The following is a 15,263-nucleotide window of genomic DNA, read 5'->3' as shown; positions in this document are numbered from 1 at the left end:
TCGTGGGCATAACTGTAAGTTATGTGACGTCACACAGTGTGACTCTTTGATCTGAAGCCGATAGAATCTGTTTATTCAGTTCAGTGCATGTATAAAATGGTGTTTTAATTAACTTCATTAAGGATTTACACTTAAAGCGTAATAAATAAGTTTATGACCATTGATTACTACGGATAAATTAATAAGTGGTAAAAAGCAAACATGAAGAAAAAAGGCAGGTTAAACAAACATGTAAATAAAATGTAAAAATGATAATTTTCTATGACTATGTATTCGGAGAGCGAAAAAAATAATTAATTTATGGTGTCCAAACTCTTGTGAATTACGGTATTCAATATTATTTTGAATAATAAATTGAATTAAACAATAATCAAACTTACATATCAAAAAGCAAAGTTGGGCACTGTCAAAATATTTTTTGCTTAACATAACTTTTCATTCTCGACAGTATGGTTTTAAAGATAACCATCGCCATTTTCACGAAAAATATTTTTTTGTCACTGTCAACAAACATGGTGGCTGAAAATGCCGGACGATTTTGACATTTTTTCTATGCGTCTTTTAACCAAAAACATAGATTAAAAGTTTTTTTCTCGGATTTTTCACAGATTTTTTTCCCTGCGTCTTATACCCCCTATCGTCTTATACCCAGTCATTTACGGTAAATATAAGAAAAGAATGTAAGAAAAGTTGAAATGTCAAAAGTTCATGAAGATATTTATAAGTTTTATTTATAGATATTTATTTATGCATATTTATTTTTTATATAATGGATAACCAATGGATACATGTTATGAATATGCACATCGCAGTTTTGTCCCTTCATCACAGTGAATGTAATATCATTAATAATATTCTTTGAATTCATTTTACAAAACACTGTGAGTGTATCCCGGAACAACGGGTTTTCGACCGCCTAAGGATTATTTACATTTGTATCATAAATAAGTGATAATAAAAAATAAATGTTTGTGTGTACCATTTAAAGCAATCATTCATCTTTCAAAAAACAAAAAAATAAAATCTGTTTCAATCGTCTGTTGTTTACATTTTGAATCCAAAATGGCGGCTGTCACATGTTGTATTTGACCTAGATACAACATGCTTTCGACCATGACCTTTAACTATACTTCGCAACAAAAGTTTGTGCACAATATTTTTTATTTTAATTTGTATAACTTGTTTAAACTGTTAAATGTATTTTATTTTTAAAAAAAGTTCTTAGATATTTACATATTTGCCATACAGTCACTTTTTAGTGACTTATCACCACAAGAGTGGCAAAGGAATGCATCATCCTTTCTAATGGCTTTCACATGGGTACAAAATAATAAATTCACCCATCATGAACCCTGTTATCACTGGTCCAACTCTGAATGAGCCTCATATGACCTGCCTAGGCTGCAATATGTTTAATTTTATGGTAACTGAGCTCCCAAATGCAATTCAATATAGTTACATGTAGATGAATTTCATTAATTTTAGAATAAGCAACATACCATATTTTGATGCGCTTTTAATGTTGTGCACTATACTAAGAAAACAATAGGGCATAGGTTTTAGGCTTTGGTAGATATGTAAGATCTGGCAAACAAAAACAACACGATTTTAAAGAAGTATTTTACATGTGAAATCATTTTAAACAAGGGTCAAATTTGGCATTAATTAAAAATGACAAATTGGTGTTGTTTCAAGTATAACTTAAGTTTTTTTAACACCACCATTCCCATTCTTTTTCAAATGAAGTTTTCTGACAGTTATACTGGTATGGTTAACAATTGGAGCTTATTTTTACCGGAAGTGACGCAAAATAGAAGTGATTTACCCATTTTCAGGAGGCGGTCGAAAATAGGTTGTGGTCGAAAATAGGTTGTTCCGGGATATATGTACAGTAAGGCAAAAACAAATTTATTTCTGGGTCTGGTTACTCGACACTACCTATGAAATAGGCGCCGACCCTACCGTTTTTATAGTTTGTTGGTAAAAAAAAATACAATAGATATAAATATATAAAGAGAGAGAGATTTTTAGAAAGCTTATGAATGGTGCAGCCGATTGGCTAGGTCTAGAATTTAGGAGGGAGTTAATAACGTAGAAATATGCAAATAACTTAACCTGATTTGTGCTCTTTTAGTCCTGTGTGTACGTTACCATTTGTGTCACATGACGAAACTGTTTTCCCACGCTGATGAAATGTTAGTCCTAAAACAAGAGTAAATGATAAACAATAAAAAAACTCTTTCAGAACTAATTCTCCATGAGGGGGAAATATAAAAAAACAGCTACTTTTGCGTGAGGAGCGTCACAAGGGTAGTGACGCAACAAACTCTTTTTTCCAAAAAAAGGCTGTACATAGAAAAATAATTCTAAACTTAAACTTGTTCATTTCTACCAAGTAATCAAAATAGCATAAGCATATATATATATATATATATATATATATATATATATATATATATTGAAGAGCTCGTTGGAAAACATTGATGCGAAGCACAAGTGTTTAAATTCCAGCATATTCATTCAGAAGTCAAATTTCAATTACTGATTGCATCATAAAGAAAATTTTCAGCAGTATAAAAAACGTAACCTTTAGCTGAATGTCAACATGAAATGTTATTATAAGTTCACGTCATGTAAATGAATGCTTTCAGATTTCTCAGACAAACAATGTTATAGACAACATTCACTCGATCATCGCTGCTGCTGCTGTCAAGTTCGACCCCAACCAACTGGAACATCTGGTTCTTCTTATCCAAAAGGTTAGTTTTTGTTAAGAATGCTATGTTGGGGCTACAAGTAGAAGTTAGAAATTATTTGATATAGTAATATATATTTATTCATTCAGTTTCGAGTGATCAGAATTTTACGGCGCCATATGATTATAATACCGTACCAGGGGCGTAGCCAGGCTTTACTGAATGTTACGCACGAAAGGGGGACGGTGTGGGGGGGGGGATATCCCTGTAGCCGTAGGGGGGTTTGGGGGGCTCCGGAGGGGAAAATGGAACTAACATGTTGAGCACTGATGTGTATTTGGAGGGATTTATAGGTTCGAGGCCGCCGACTTTGTAGTTACCAAGTGATTAATTTAGGCTCAGTAAGCTATCTAGCACAGAGAAACAATGCTTACTATAGCTGAACGTCCCTTCATTCTGATATCAATATTTAGCTTAGCCCTCAACTTTGGTGTAATTTTTGGCCATATTTATTTTTTCATTTTTCAAATTGATGTTAGGCACATGCGTAAGTGCGTAACGCTGGCTACACCCCTGCGCACATTTATACTTTATATGAATGCTATGCTCAATTGTGAATATGAATCTTTGAATACTGTATTTCCAGAAATGGCAAGAAGAAAATGACAAATCCAGGGAAAAACTGCTTAGCCTGATTGGAAAAATTGGCAGAGATGCAAAAATACCAAAGACTACAAATCAGGTAACTACAGTCGGATTTTAATATCAACCCTAACAGAAATATTTGGGAATATGCACATTTTACAGAAAAGGTTAATACCATGAAGACATAAAAGTCATTAATTTGTAGTGTTTATAGTTGTCTCCTGAACTTGTTTAAATGTAGGTAATTCGAGATGTTACTTAGGAGTGGGGGGTTTAAAAAAACAAACATTTGGTTCGGGTTACTTGACCCTAGAATTTTAGAATTTTAGCAAGCCCAGAAGACATTTTAAGTAGAGGGATTGCAGACTTGTGTTAATTTCGACCTCTGCTTGAGTTTTTTTTCTGGTGGTGTTATTTTCACATATTTTGCAACTAAAGTAAACTGTTTGCCTATCTTCAATCAGGTTCTACAGTTGCTATGGGACCTTTCCCACTTGCCAGCCCTCTCCACCCATCTGGTGGAACTCGCGCTGGAAGAACACCTCGCAATCCTCAATGACTCGTACACGGTCAAGGACCAGGTGAAGCGGAACTACGTCTCCAAGTGTGTTGATGACATTAAGAAGGTGAGTGGTGTTGGATTATGCGTCAGAAATAACATTTCAAATGTATTCAATTATTCACTGTCAGGTAAGTCTGTGAGGTGTTTGCTTTGATTTTCTACAAAGTCTAGGACCATGCAAAACAGAACAATATCATATCCCCAAGTGGGGGAAAAGTTTAACAATTTAATTAAACAATAACAAGGTTTTTATTGTATTTTCTTTTCTTTCTCGGATGTTGGATTATTTATTGGTTGAATATAACTTGTTTTATGTTTACTTTATAGAAAAGTAATTAAAAAGATATGCCTGAAAGTGCTTGAAATATAACATTTGTTTTACCGTAGTTGTTAGTGTCTATCCATAAGTCATTGCTTCTATGTGTGCATTTTAGGGTGTATGCGTCCTTCCAACGTTGAAACAGTTGCACCAGTTGAGCAAAAACATCCTAAAACACAGCTTTAAACAAGACAAGGTAAGAGCTCAATTGTATTGGATAGAAATCATGTGGTTTTTCAGTAATTTGACTAGATGAAATAGGTCACTTTCACATGATACAATGTGTGTATACCACGTGATAAATTGCATCATAAATGCTTCGTCGGAAGGCAATATTTTGCTTCGATTGAAGACTTAAAACAATGATAACTTTTCATTTTCTTTACCATTTTAAATGAAACATAGTGCAGTCTATGCAGCTTACGGAGCTCCAGCTTCGGTCTTTTACCAAATTTTTATTGAGAGTTTAGTTTCTTATAACACTTCGACAAACCTTTTCACGATACGGCCGTCTGACGGAGCACTGTCAAAACATTGTTTGGGAAACAGGTTTGTCGAAGTGTTTGAAGAAACTAATCACCTTATCAAACTCCGGTTATAAAACAAAGGTGGGGCTCTTTAAGCTGCATTGACTGGCCTTTGCTTCATTTAAAATGGTGAAGTAAGCGAAAAGTTATCTTTGATTAAAGTCTATATTTTAAGCAAAATATTGCCTTCCGACGTAGCATATATGACGTAATTTATCATTTGGTATACACACACTGTTGATACGCTTCATGTTTTTCTTTAAGTCTAAACCAAAAGTGGTCTAAAGCTGTCAGAGGATGGGTGTGGTCTATTGGGTAAGGTATCCACCTCTCACCCAAGAGGTCCTCACTCATGGCCTCTCAAATGGACTCAAATACTTCTACCCGGGAAACAGATTTGAGAGTGATTGTATAAGCTACAGCTATAAGCTTTCGTATTAATCAAGCTTAAAGAAAGATGTATACATTAAAGCAGATTGACAGAATCAACAATGCTGCATATTCACCTAATATCTGCTATATGTGCAAACTTCGCAGTTTTAAGAACTGAGTGTGAGCATGAAAAATTGTTTTTTTTTCTCAGGGAATTCTACATGATCTGAACAAGAACTTTGACATCATCAAGCTGGTCACTCAGAGTCTGGTCAAGTGCCACAAGCAGGCTGTGGCCAGTGTGGGGGATGGACAGCTGGACCACAACACTTCAGTGGATGGTCGATACCCACACTCAGAGGTAGGGAGTGGGGATTGGGGGGGGGGGGGGTAATAAAAGCCTATAGATGGAGTTTAATATACTGTATTTTCTCGACTATAAGACGGGGAAATTGGGTCCCGATTTTTACCCCCAAAGTCGGGGACCCGTCTTATAAGCGAGTCGATAAAATATTAAAAAAAGATTCAAGTCAAAATCAGTAGAATTTTACATAGGGTATTCGTCTATCCAGTATATCGTCTGCTGATACAAGTATGGGGCAATTAAGTAAACAACAACACGAAATCTCTTCACCGCGCGTGCTCTGACGTCACACAGTGTACCGTTATATCTGCATTTTTTCTCATGGCCGTGTCAGTATAATTAGTTTGACAGATATATCAAATCAATAAATTGGAATCTTAATATGATGTAGGGTACCTAGCTGTCAATTTGATTAAGCAAACAAATGACAATGCGAATATGAATCCTTTATGTTCGTCGCCAATCAAGGGACAATATTGCCTAAAGCATTATTGCTAAACAAACACCTATTCATGCCTCGGCTTTTCGCAGTTGTTATTGAAGCCATTTATTTTGCCGAAGAACTTCATTGGTGTCTTCAATAAAAAAAAACTAAAACAAACATATGTTGTTATTGATTAATTATTACAATTCCGATAAGTAACGACCTGTCCTGCAAACTTATGTACTCATTTTTAACCTACCTCCAAATAGAGAGCTCACAGTTGACCGCCATTTTCTTTGAGTAAAACAAAAACAGTTACCGCGAAAGTCGATAATTGTCCGTCAAGCTTGAACATTTTTACACATTAGGAAGAATTTTAGCATTTTAGATTTGCTTAAAAATTGACCCCGTCTTATAAGCGAGTCGAAACAAAAAGCACCAGATTTCATGGGCAAAGTTAGGGGGCCGTCTTATAAGCGAATCGCCTTATAGTCGAGAAAATACGGTAAAGTCTATGACTGGTGATAAGTTCAAGATTTTGTTTTCTAAATGAAAGACATTTATTTTGAATGACTAAAAATGTTAAAGTCAGTGTGCATGAAATACCAAACTATTGTGTGTTATAGTGAAGTTTTGCCTCTTTCTAACTATTTTTGTAGGAGGTGTGTATCATATATTTGTATCTTATGTTTGTATGGTATGTTTGTATCATGAGTTTGTATGCTATGTTGGTATCATGTTTGTATCATATGTTTGTATCATTTGTTTTTATTGTATGTTTGTATCCTATGTTTGTATCATATAATTGTATTATGTTTGTATGGTATGTTTGTTTCATACGTTTGTTCCATTGTTGGTATCATGTTTGTATCATATGTTTGTATTATGTTTGTATCATATGTTTGTATTATGTTTGTATCATATGTGTGTATCGTATGTTGGTATCATGTTTGAATCATATGTTTGTATCATGTGTTTATATCATGTTGGTATTATATGTTTGTATTATATTTTTGTATCATGTTTCTATCATTTGTTTGTATCATGTTTGTATCACATGTTTCTGTCATTTGTTTGTATCTTGTCTATATCATATTTGTATGATTTGTTTGCGTCATGTTTCAGTATGTGATGTCGCACCTGTCGTTCCTGCAGTATGTGTTACAGGAAGGGATTCTCTACCTGCCCTGGAATCGGGCACGGGAAATCTGGGCTACACTGGTCGCCTCATCAGAGGCTTGCAACTGGGACAGGGAGGTAAGTCGTGTATCGCATTGTGTTTATTTGGTGATGAGTTTGGTTTGAGGTTCATTTAAATCAGCAGTTCCATTTCTTCGGTAGAAATGTGAATTAAGTGAAATCTCAAAATCCGATTAAGGAATTTATTTTTTGAAATGTTTTAAAATTTAAGGCCAATAAACATGGTCTGAATTATCTTGTTATAATAGTTTTAATCATTAATCTTTTAGTCAACAGTGATGCTCTTTATTTTCTCGTATATATGTTGTTGTTTTTTAAATGTGTGTTTCGATATGTAGTTTTAAAACTTTTAAATTTTATACAGAAAATTACTTTAAAACCATTCTCCAATGATGACAATAACGTTTTTATTAGGGATGGCAACGAGTAGTAAAATTAATACTCGAGTACTCGGACGATCGTTCGATCGAGTACTCGGGTACTCGATTACTCGGAAATATTGAATATGTGTTCGCAAAGACAAGATTGTGTATACATGTATCGTTAATGACGTATATTGTGTGTTGGTCAAATTTTTGGTCATTTTCACCATTTAAGTAAACTTCCATTACGTATTTTAGCAAAAAATGATATAAAAAGAAAACAAATGTTGTTTCAGGCTTTTAATTTGTCTTATTCGTTTCATTTTATACAATTATGCACTGCAGAAATGAACAACAATCAGAATTACAATGAACGAAAATTAATAGCATACATAAAAATAGTGAACAAAATTCAATACGAAGTTCAGTTGTTGTTTACTTACACTTATTATTTTTTAAATGATAGTTTTTCGTACTCTGTAATTGTTGTTTATCTCATTAATATTCATAATTCTTGATTTAAAATATCAACCAATCAATTGTGATAATCATTGCAAAAATAGTTAAAATACGCCCATTAAGAAATCTATTCTCGGTCGATACTCTTTCGCTCGTTAGCGTCCATTGTTTGGTTAAAGGTCTCTTATTGATAAACAATAGAATTGCGTAGGTGAAAGTACCGCTATCAAAACTTCACCAATTGACATCAGTGCTAATTTGAAATAGGGGTCCTTTGTTGACAGTTTGCAACTATCGCAACAAATGTCAACTAATTGATTGAGGTCAATTGTGTACACAGCGGGGATTAGAGGGACCGTAAATTGTTCTATTGGCAACTTACCAGATCTGATATTTTTTTCTGTAAATCGTGTATTTGGTGAATTTTATAGATGATTTTTTTAGAGTGCTCGAGTAGTGATTTGGTACTCGAGTACTCGGACGTTCGATCGAGTACTCGGGTACTCGTTGCCATCCCTAGTTTTTATATAACGCCTGATAAAAATATAAGATAAAAAATATAAAAAAGCCTACATTCACTACCTGTTTTTGAAAAGGATGTAACCCTAACCAATTATTTTTTTTGCCTTATCTTGGTTGTGTTATTGGCTTCAGATTTCTGCTATTTATATGCAACTATCAATAATAATCCCGTAATTCCTTTGCTTCTTAACAGGTTCAACATTATTACTATTATTTCAGACATGTTACGAGTGGTTCTCCAAGGGACTAATGGATCTTGACAATGAAACCCAGGGAAAACTCTTCCAGAATGAGCTGCTCAAGATGGACTTTGCCAAAATAAGTGAAAAAGGTATGAAAGGACTGCCAACTGTAAAGGTTTATGTTTTGTTTTCTGTAAAATAATGATGTTCAAAATTTTAATTAGCTCAATACAATGTGCCCTGTTTTCCCTTAGGACCCCTATTCTGCAGCATCCAGATTCTTTTCTGCAGCATCCTGTCCTTTTTGAAACCTAGCTAAATCTCTGCAAAGTAAAAAAAACAACCTTGTGTAGCATATAGGCCATAAGTTACACGTGTAAATGACGGTCATACATGCAATATCTCCCCATGGGGGAAAAAATTCCCTAGAATTCCGACCCACCCCCTGTGGGTCTCGATATCCCCTGGAATTCTTTTTTTTTTCTTTTTCAAAAAAAGTGGAAAGCATTCATAATATTAGGAGTCTTGAATTCAATGAACACACAATTTGCAGCTTTTTTATTCCATCAAAGACTGTGTTGATTAAGTCCAAAAAGTGTTGTAATTAGAGTGTGTTTCTCTGTATCTTATATTATAAATGTAGATATTGCACTAAATTTTGCTGCATTAAAATCCCCTGGTTTAATATCAAAATCCCCTGGAATTCAAACCATAATGGCTCTTGAATTTAAAAATAGAATCTGTGTGTTTTGATTGGACTGTGAAATAAATTGACCAATCGACTGAATGGAATCACTGAGGCATGTCTAAGGATAAGGATAAGGATAAGAACTATATTGAATACCACTCCTGATTGCAATTTCAGACAAATGTCAGTACATTTTCTCCACACAGGTTTTGAGTGTTTCAAGACATACTTCGAAAATGTGAACAAGAATGAACATCGTTTAAAAAAGGACCCTGGGGGTCAGGTCACAGTGGAGAAAGTCGAGCTACAAGGGTTAGATTTCCTCTGGGAGCTGTGTCTTAACACGCCAGATGAGAGCATTGCGGATGCCGCCATTCAGCTTTTACTCAATGTGTCTTACAACAATTTGACCTCACGGCTGAAAAAGGTAAGTTGCCTGAAATGTGTCAGATGTGAAACATTAGTAAGTAAGATTCAATGCATTGTACACAATGATGATAATATTATGTAAGTTTTTTGACAATTTTCCTTTTTTCTTGCAAATGTATCATCTGGTGTCTAGTCCCTTTTTAGCTCAAAACATCAGCTAAAAAAAGAAACAGTTTTTGACACAAAACTTAAAATATAGATCTAGCTTTATTGTTATAAGTTTACAACTTGGAACAATTGCTAAACGATAAGTAAATATATTTGATTTTCAGGATCCTGTAAACCTCCACAAGAAGTTTATTAACGAGTGTAAGACACGGCTAGAGATGTCTGTAATCGGTGTGAGTGGTACGGCCATCTCACAGGCTATATTCAGCGCCACAAGAACCCTCACCGCTCCCACTGTACCTGAGATCGCCACCATTGCAATACCATCCAAGTATGTATTTTTTTTTATGTCTTCCCCCATAAATGGGGAGACATATTGGTTTTGCTTGAGTTATCTGTCTGTCTGTCAGTTACAAATCGTGTCCACTCCATTATTCTTGAACAGCTTGAAGGATTTTGAAATAAGGAGCCACAAATGTTCACTGTTTATTCATGTTTATGGAAATCGTCTATTGAAAAATCATAATTTTGCTTAAAAAAAAGGAGTATAAAAGAAAAGAAATATAAGTATTGCATCACAGGGCATGACTCATCTAGGATAGGGGGTGCCAGATAAGGTTTTCCAGCATGGCTGAATTCACTGAAAATGCCTATCCAGTGAGCTGGAACAAATATTCTAAACATGGTATAGTGTATTAATTGAACTCTTGGTTGTTCCAGGTCCATTAAGCTGTTGAACATCGAGCGCTTGCTGTGGATTGCGGAGACTTATGTTTTAAATGTCGAAGAAACTCACACCAGCCCACGCACCATTCTCCCACATGGGGCCTCGTTCCAGGGGTACCAGATCAACCTGTTCATCACATGTGAGGCACCCAAGCAGGAGTTCATGCTTGTGGTATGTATTCATTGAGGTTAATCTTGCATAAAATAAGGGCAAACTTATTTACCCAAACGGGGCTTCATATTTCAAGGGTAAATGTTAAGAAAACTCATACCAGCCCAAGCATGATTCTCCCACATCGGGCCTCGTTCCAGGGGTACCAGATCAATCTGTTCATCACCTGTGAGGTCCCAATGTTCAAGATATATACAGGAAACTAAGTTGATGAGGCCTTAAAAAAATAAACATTTGGTTTGTGTTACCCGACCCTTCCCTACAAAATTGGTGCCATTCCTACTGTAAGTTTTTTTTTCTAAGGGTGTGTTTTGAAATGTAGTATTAAACCTCTAAAGCTTTATACTGTAGATTACTTTAACACCATGACCACAATGACGAGAATATAATTCTTATATAAAGCCTAATCCTACTTTCCCTTTTAAAAGACCGGAAATGGCTAAGATATCAATCAATGAGAGTATAAATGTCTATGACAGTTGATACTGCATACTGATCCCTGAATGTGATGAAAAACAACAACTTCTGAATGCAATAATCACCAAAAATTTACATCACAAAACTCATTAAGATGTTGAATGAACCATTACAGGTAAAACAATTTTTTTTTTTAATTTTGATTGTTTTTTTTTCTCAAGATTGGGAAAAATATGATACATTTTGCTAGGGGAATGGATCCGATAGTCCGATCTGTGGGAACTAAAGAAGAAGCCCTGATGTGTATATTAAGGCTGTAACAACGATGTGTGAAGGTTGTGTATTGGTTGTCAAAGTAACGTCACAATGTTAAGACAACCTTCACATTCATAACATTCTGACAATGTAACTAAAGCATTAATATGTCAAAATGTCGCAACATGAAAAAGTTATACAATAATCTTATCATGACATCATGATATGATAAAATAAAGTTAAAACATGTTTCAACTAAATGTTTCATTTTCTGACATGTTTATTTTCTTCCATTACAGTGTCACAGTAATGAAAGTCTTGGTAATGTTCGGACAAAGATTGCGTCTCGCTTGCGTCACTCCTCTGACAACATACAGATGGTAGCGCAGGAGAAATCATACTCAACTGTGGTATGGAAATTTCACGTTCTTGAATAATAAGATTGAAAAGAATTTAAAATTTTCATCTACAATTTGAGATAAAATTGAACAAGATTTACATGTTCATAAAGATCCGCTGTATTGTTTTTTCCAAAAATCGGCATTAAATTAGTATATGTATCATCGACCATTAATATCACTAATACCAGAAACATCTTAAACTTTAAAGCTGCAGTCTCACAGATTGACTGTTCTGACAACTTTTTTATTTTCACAGAATGAGCCAATTTTTGTGTAAATGTCTGGAAACCAGAGGTATACGGCTGCTGATAAAAGATCAGATTGCAGTTTTTCGTATTAACCTTCTAATCTGGAATAGGATTCAATTTATTTATATGTCAGCCTTAACAGATTTTACTATCCACATTTTAATAAATATAAACGTTTTTCTACAGCTGGGAGCAAACAAGGACCAGAAGCTCCTACATCAGCTGGATTTTGAAGACAGCCAGACTATACAGGTCCGGATGGTCACTCCAACCAGCACCGCTACCGTCAAGCAGGAGGTAGGGTCCAGTTAGTGTATTCTTGGTCATTGTACATGTATATACAGTCGAACCTTGTTGGCTGGACTTTGCTTGGCTCATTTTCCTCGTTGGCTCAAACTGAACGTAAAGAACTGATTTCTTTATACAAAAGATAAGCCTTCCCGCTTGGCTCAAATTTTCCAGGCTGGAGGTAAATTCGCCGGTCGCTGCGAGTTTGAGCCAACAGGATTTGATTGTATTGTAGTGTTCTTGTGCCACTTACGAAGCTCAGCTGGCATAAAAGAACTTATTTGATCGACCATTGTTTTTGAATGAAATGGTGTCCAACGTCCTCAAACTTAGTATGCACATTATTTATGGTCAGTAGATAATCTTTAGTTACTTAGGGGTTAATAGGGTTAGAGGTCAAGATCAGTGTGACCTAAATAGAAAAATGTTGAGTGCTCCTGGCAGGTGACTCATCCAATTAGTGGAATTGTACTTCGATAGTAGACATTGTATACTATTAGATTGTCATAGAATTGCAGTTTTTGGTGAAAGGTCATGTTATTATGTTCTAACATGCAATATTGTCGTATAACATGTGTGTTTAATGGTACTATATTGTGATGCTATTGTATTATAAGGTGTAATTGTCTAGTAACAAGAATGTCATGATATTACATATATATTCTTAGGTGCTACATGTTTGTTTACATGTGTAGTTCAGACATGGGAATGTCATATTGTTGTGGTTTAGGTTGCAATATTGTCATATTATTATCTAACAAGTTGCAAGATTGTCATATTAATTTGTTCTAAAGTGTAATATTGTCATATCATTATGATCTTAGGTGCAAGATTAACACATTTTGTTCTAAGCTGCAATGTAAGCTTATTATTATGTTTTAATGTGCAATATTATCATATTATAAATATTATGTTCTGAAGTGCAATGTTATCATATTTTTATGTTCTAAGGTGCAATATTATCATATTATTAATATTATGTTCTGAAGTGCAATGTTATCATATTTTTATGTTCTAAGGTGCAATATTATCATATTATTAATATTATGTTCTGAAGTGCAATGTTATCATATTTTTATGTTCTAAGGTGCAATAATATCATATTATAAATATTTATACCCCCACAAACGAAGTTTGAGGGGGTATATAGGAGTGAGGTTTTCAGTCAGTCGGTTGGTCTGTCGGTCGGTCGGTTTTCATGGTTTCCGGACGATAACTCATGAAAGGCTAGACAGATTTGAACAATTTTTGGTACACAGGTGTAACATCAGAAGATACAGGTCAAGTTCGATATTTGGGCTGGTGGGGCCAAGGTCAAGGTCACTTTACTAAAAATAGAAAAACGGTTAACGATAACTCATGAAAGGCTTGACAGATTTGAACAATTTTTGGTACACAGGTGTAACATCAGAAGATACAGGTCAAGTTCGACATTGGGGCTGGTGGGGCCAAGATCAAGGTCACTGTTACTAAAAATAGAAAAACTGTTTCCGGACGATAACTCATGAAAGGCTAGACAGATTTGAACAATTTTTGGTACACAGGTGTAACATCAGAAGATACAGGTCAAGTTTGATATTGGGGCTGGTGGGGCCAAGGTCAAGGATTGTTACTAAAAATAGAAAAACGGTTTCCGGACGATAACTCATGAAAGGCTTGACAGATTTGAACAATTTTTGGTACATAGGTGTAACATCAGAAGATACAGGTCAAGTTAGATATTGGGGCTGGTGGGGCCAAAGTCAAGGTCACTGTTACTAAAAATAGAAAAACGGTTTCTGGACGATAACTCATGAAAGGCTAGTTTTTCTTGTCAGCAGTGTAACTTCTAAATTACACAACAGACTTAAATAAAACAATACATGCATGGTAAAAGAAGATGCAGTGTGCAGTAACCTTGGAGTTATGGCCTCTTTTCAAAGGAATGGTTTGCCATTCCTGTGTCCAGGCGGCATTTGGGGGTATTCGTCACTCCTGTGACAGCTCTAGTTTGTTCTGAAGTGCAATATTATCATTATTATTATGTTTTAAGGTGCAATATTATCATATAATAAATATTATGTTCTAAAGTGCAATGTTATCATATTATTGTGTTCTAAGGCGCAATGTTATCATATTATTGTGTTCTAAGGTGCAATATTATCATATTATTGTGTTCTAAGGTGCAATATTATCATATTATTATGTTCTAAGGTGCAATATTATCATTTTATTATGTTCTAAGGTGCAAGATCAACCTTTAAACGAACAGGTATGCATTGCATTTTGTGAACCTGCTGTTGATGTGCCTTTATTGTACCTAGCTGTCTTAACCTTAAGAAGAGTTTGTGTGCATTTTAAATTCAGATAACAAGAAACGCTTTCCATGCTTTTTGAAATCAGCCCTCTAAACTCTGATTAACTTTTCTAGTTGTGTCACCTTTAGCAGGCACATAGGGATCATGTTGTTCAGCTGCGTCATCCATGTCGTCGTCTATGAAGTCACAATTTTGATGTCCTCTCAATCTTACAACATTTCTTCACCAATTCTTACTAAACTTTAAAGCAATACTTATTGGCATAATATCTCGATTGAGTTTGATTACTAGTCAAATCTGTACTCTAGAGTTATGGCCCTTGAATTGTAAAAGTTTTACCAGTGATGGGCGCTCCCAAAAGTTGACACATCCAATTCCTGGTGTGAACTAAGGGAAAGGGACTCTTGATTCAGTATTAAAAAAGCAGTGTTAGTTAAGACTTTGCCATGCCTCTTCATAGTAAAGTTTCTCTTACCAACCTATATACATATACTAATGTATTGTAGTACTAACATAGTTCAAGTGTGAACTTAGTGTTAGGTTTAAAAAAGAACTTAACGTTTAATAGACTTTAAGTGTTAGTCATTGATAATAAAAATG

The 15,263-nt window shown here is 34.9% G+C and overlaps 1 protein-coding gene across 6 annotated transcripts in view; it reads left to right on the top strand.

Moving 5' to 3' along the window:
• Positions 1-15,263, top strand: part of LOC128213610 (ubiquitin carboxyl-terminal hydrolase 24-like) — a 68,969-nt gene that overhangs the window by 21,196 nt on the left and 32,510 nt on the right. For 3 of the 6 annotated variants that reach the window (XM_052919512.1, XM_052919511.1, XM_052919510.1), the window contains exons 11-23: positions 2,652-2,759; positions 3,343-3,438; positions 3,806-3,967; positions 4,338-4,418; positions 5,333-5,482; positions 7,035-7,166; positions 8,672-8,783; positions 9,529-9,749; positions 10,024-10,190; positions 10,580-10,757; positions 11,729-11,839; positions 12,265-12,375; positions 14,591-14,617. In XM_052919512.1, the coding sequence (XP_052775472.1) occupies positions 2,652-2,759; positions 3,343-3,438; positions 3,806-3,967; positions 4,338-4,418; positions 5,333-5,482; positions 7,035-7,166; positions 8,672-8,783; positions 9,529-9,749; positions 10,024-10,190; positions 10,580-10,757; positions 11,729-11,839; positions 12,265-12,375; positions 14,591-14,617 (1,656 nt within the window). The remainder of the gene's footprint in view (positions 1-2,651; positions 2,760-3,342; positions 3,439-3,805; positions 3,968-4,337; positions 4,419-5,332; positions 5,483-7,034; positions 7,167-8,671; positions 8,784-9,528; positions 9,750-10,023; positions 10,191-10,579; positions 10,758-11,728; positions 11,840-12,264; positions 12,376-14,590; positions 14,618-15,263) is intronic. The other 3 variants (XM_052919516.1, XM_052919514.1, XM_052919513.1) reach the window with 1 other exon arrangement.

This window comes from Mya arenaria, chromosome 13 (genome assembly GCF_026914265.1).
Source record: "Mya arenaria isolate MELC-2E11 chromosome 13, ASM2691426v1".
Lineage (NCBI taxonomy): Eukaryota > Metazoa > Mollusca > Bivalvia > Myida > Myidae > Mya > Mya arenaria.
The sequence above is the reverse complement of the archived record's forward strand: the minus strand, read 5'-3'. Positions and strand labels throughout refer to the sequence as shown.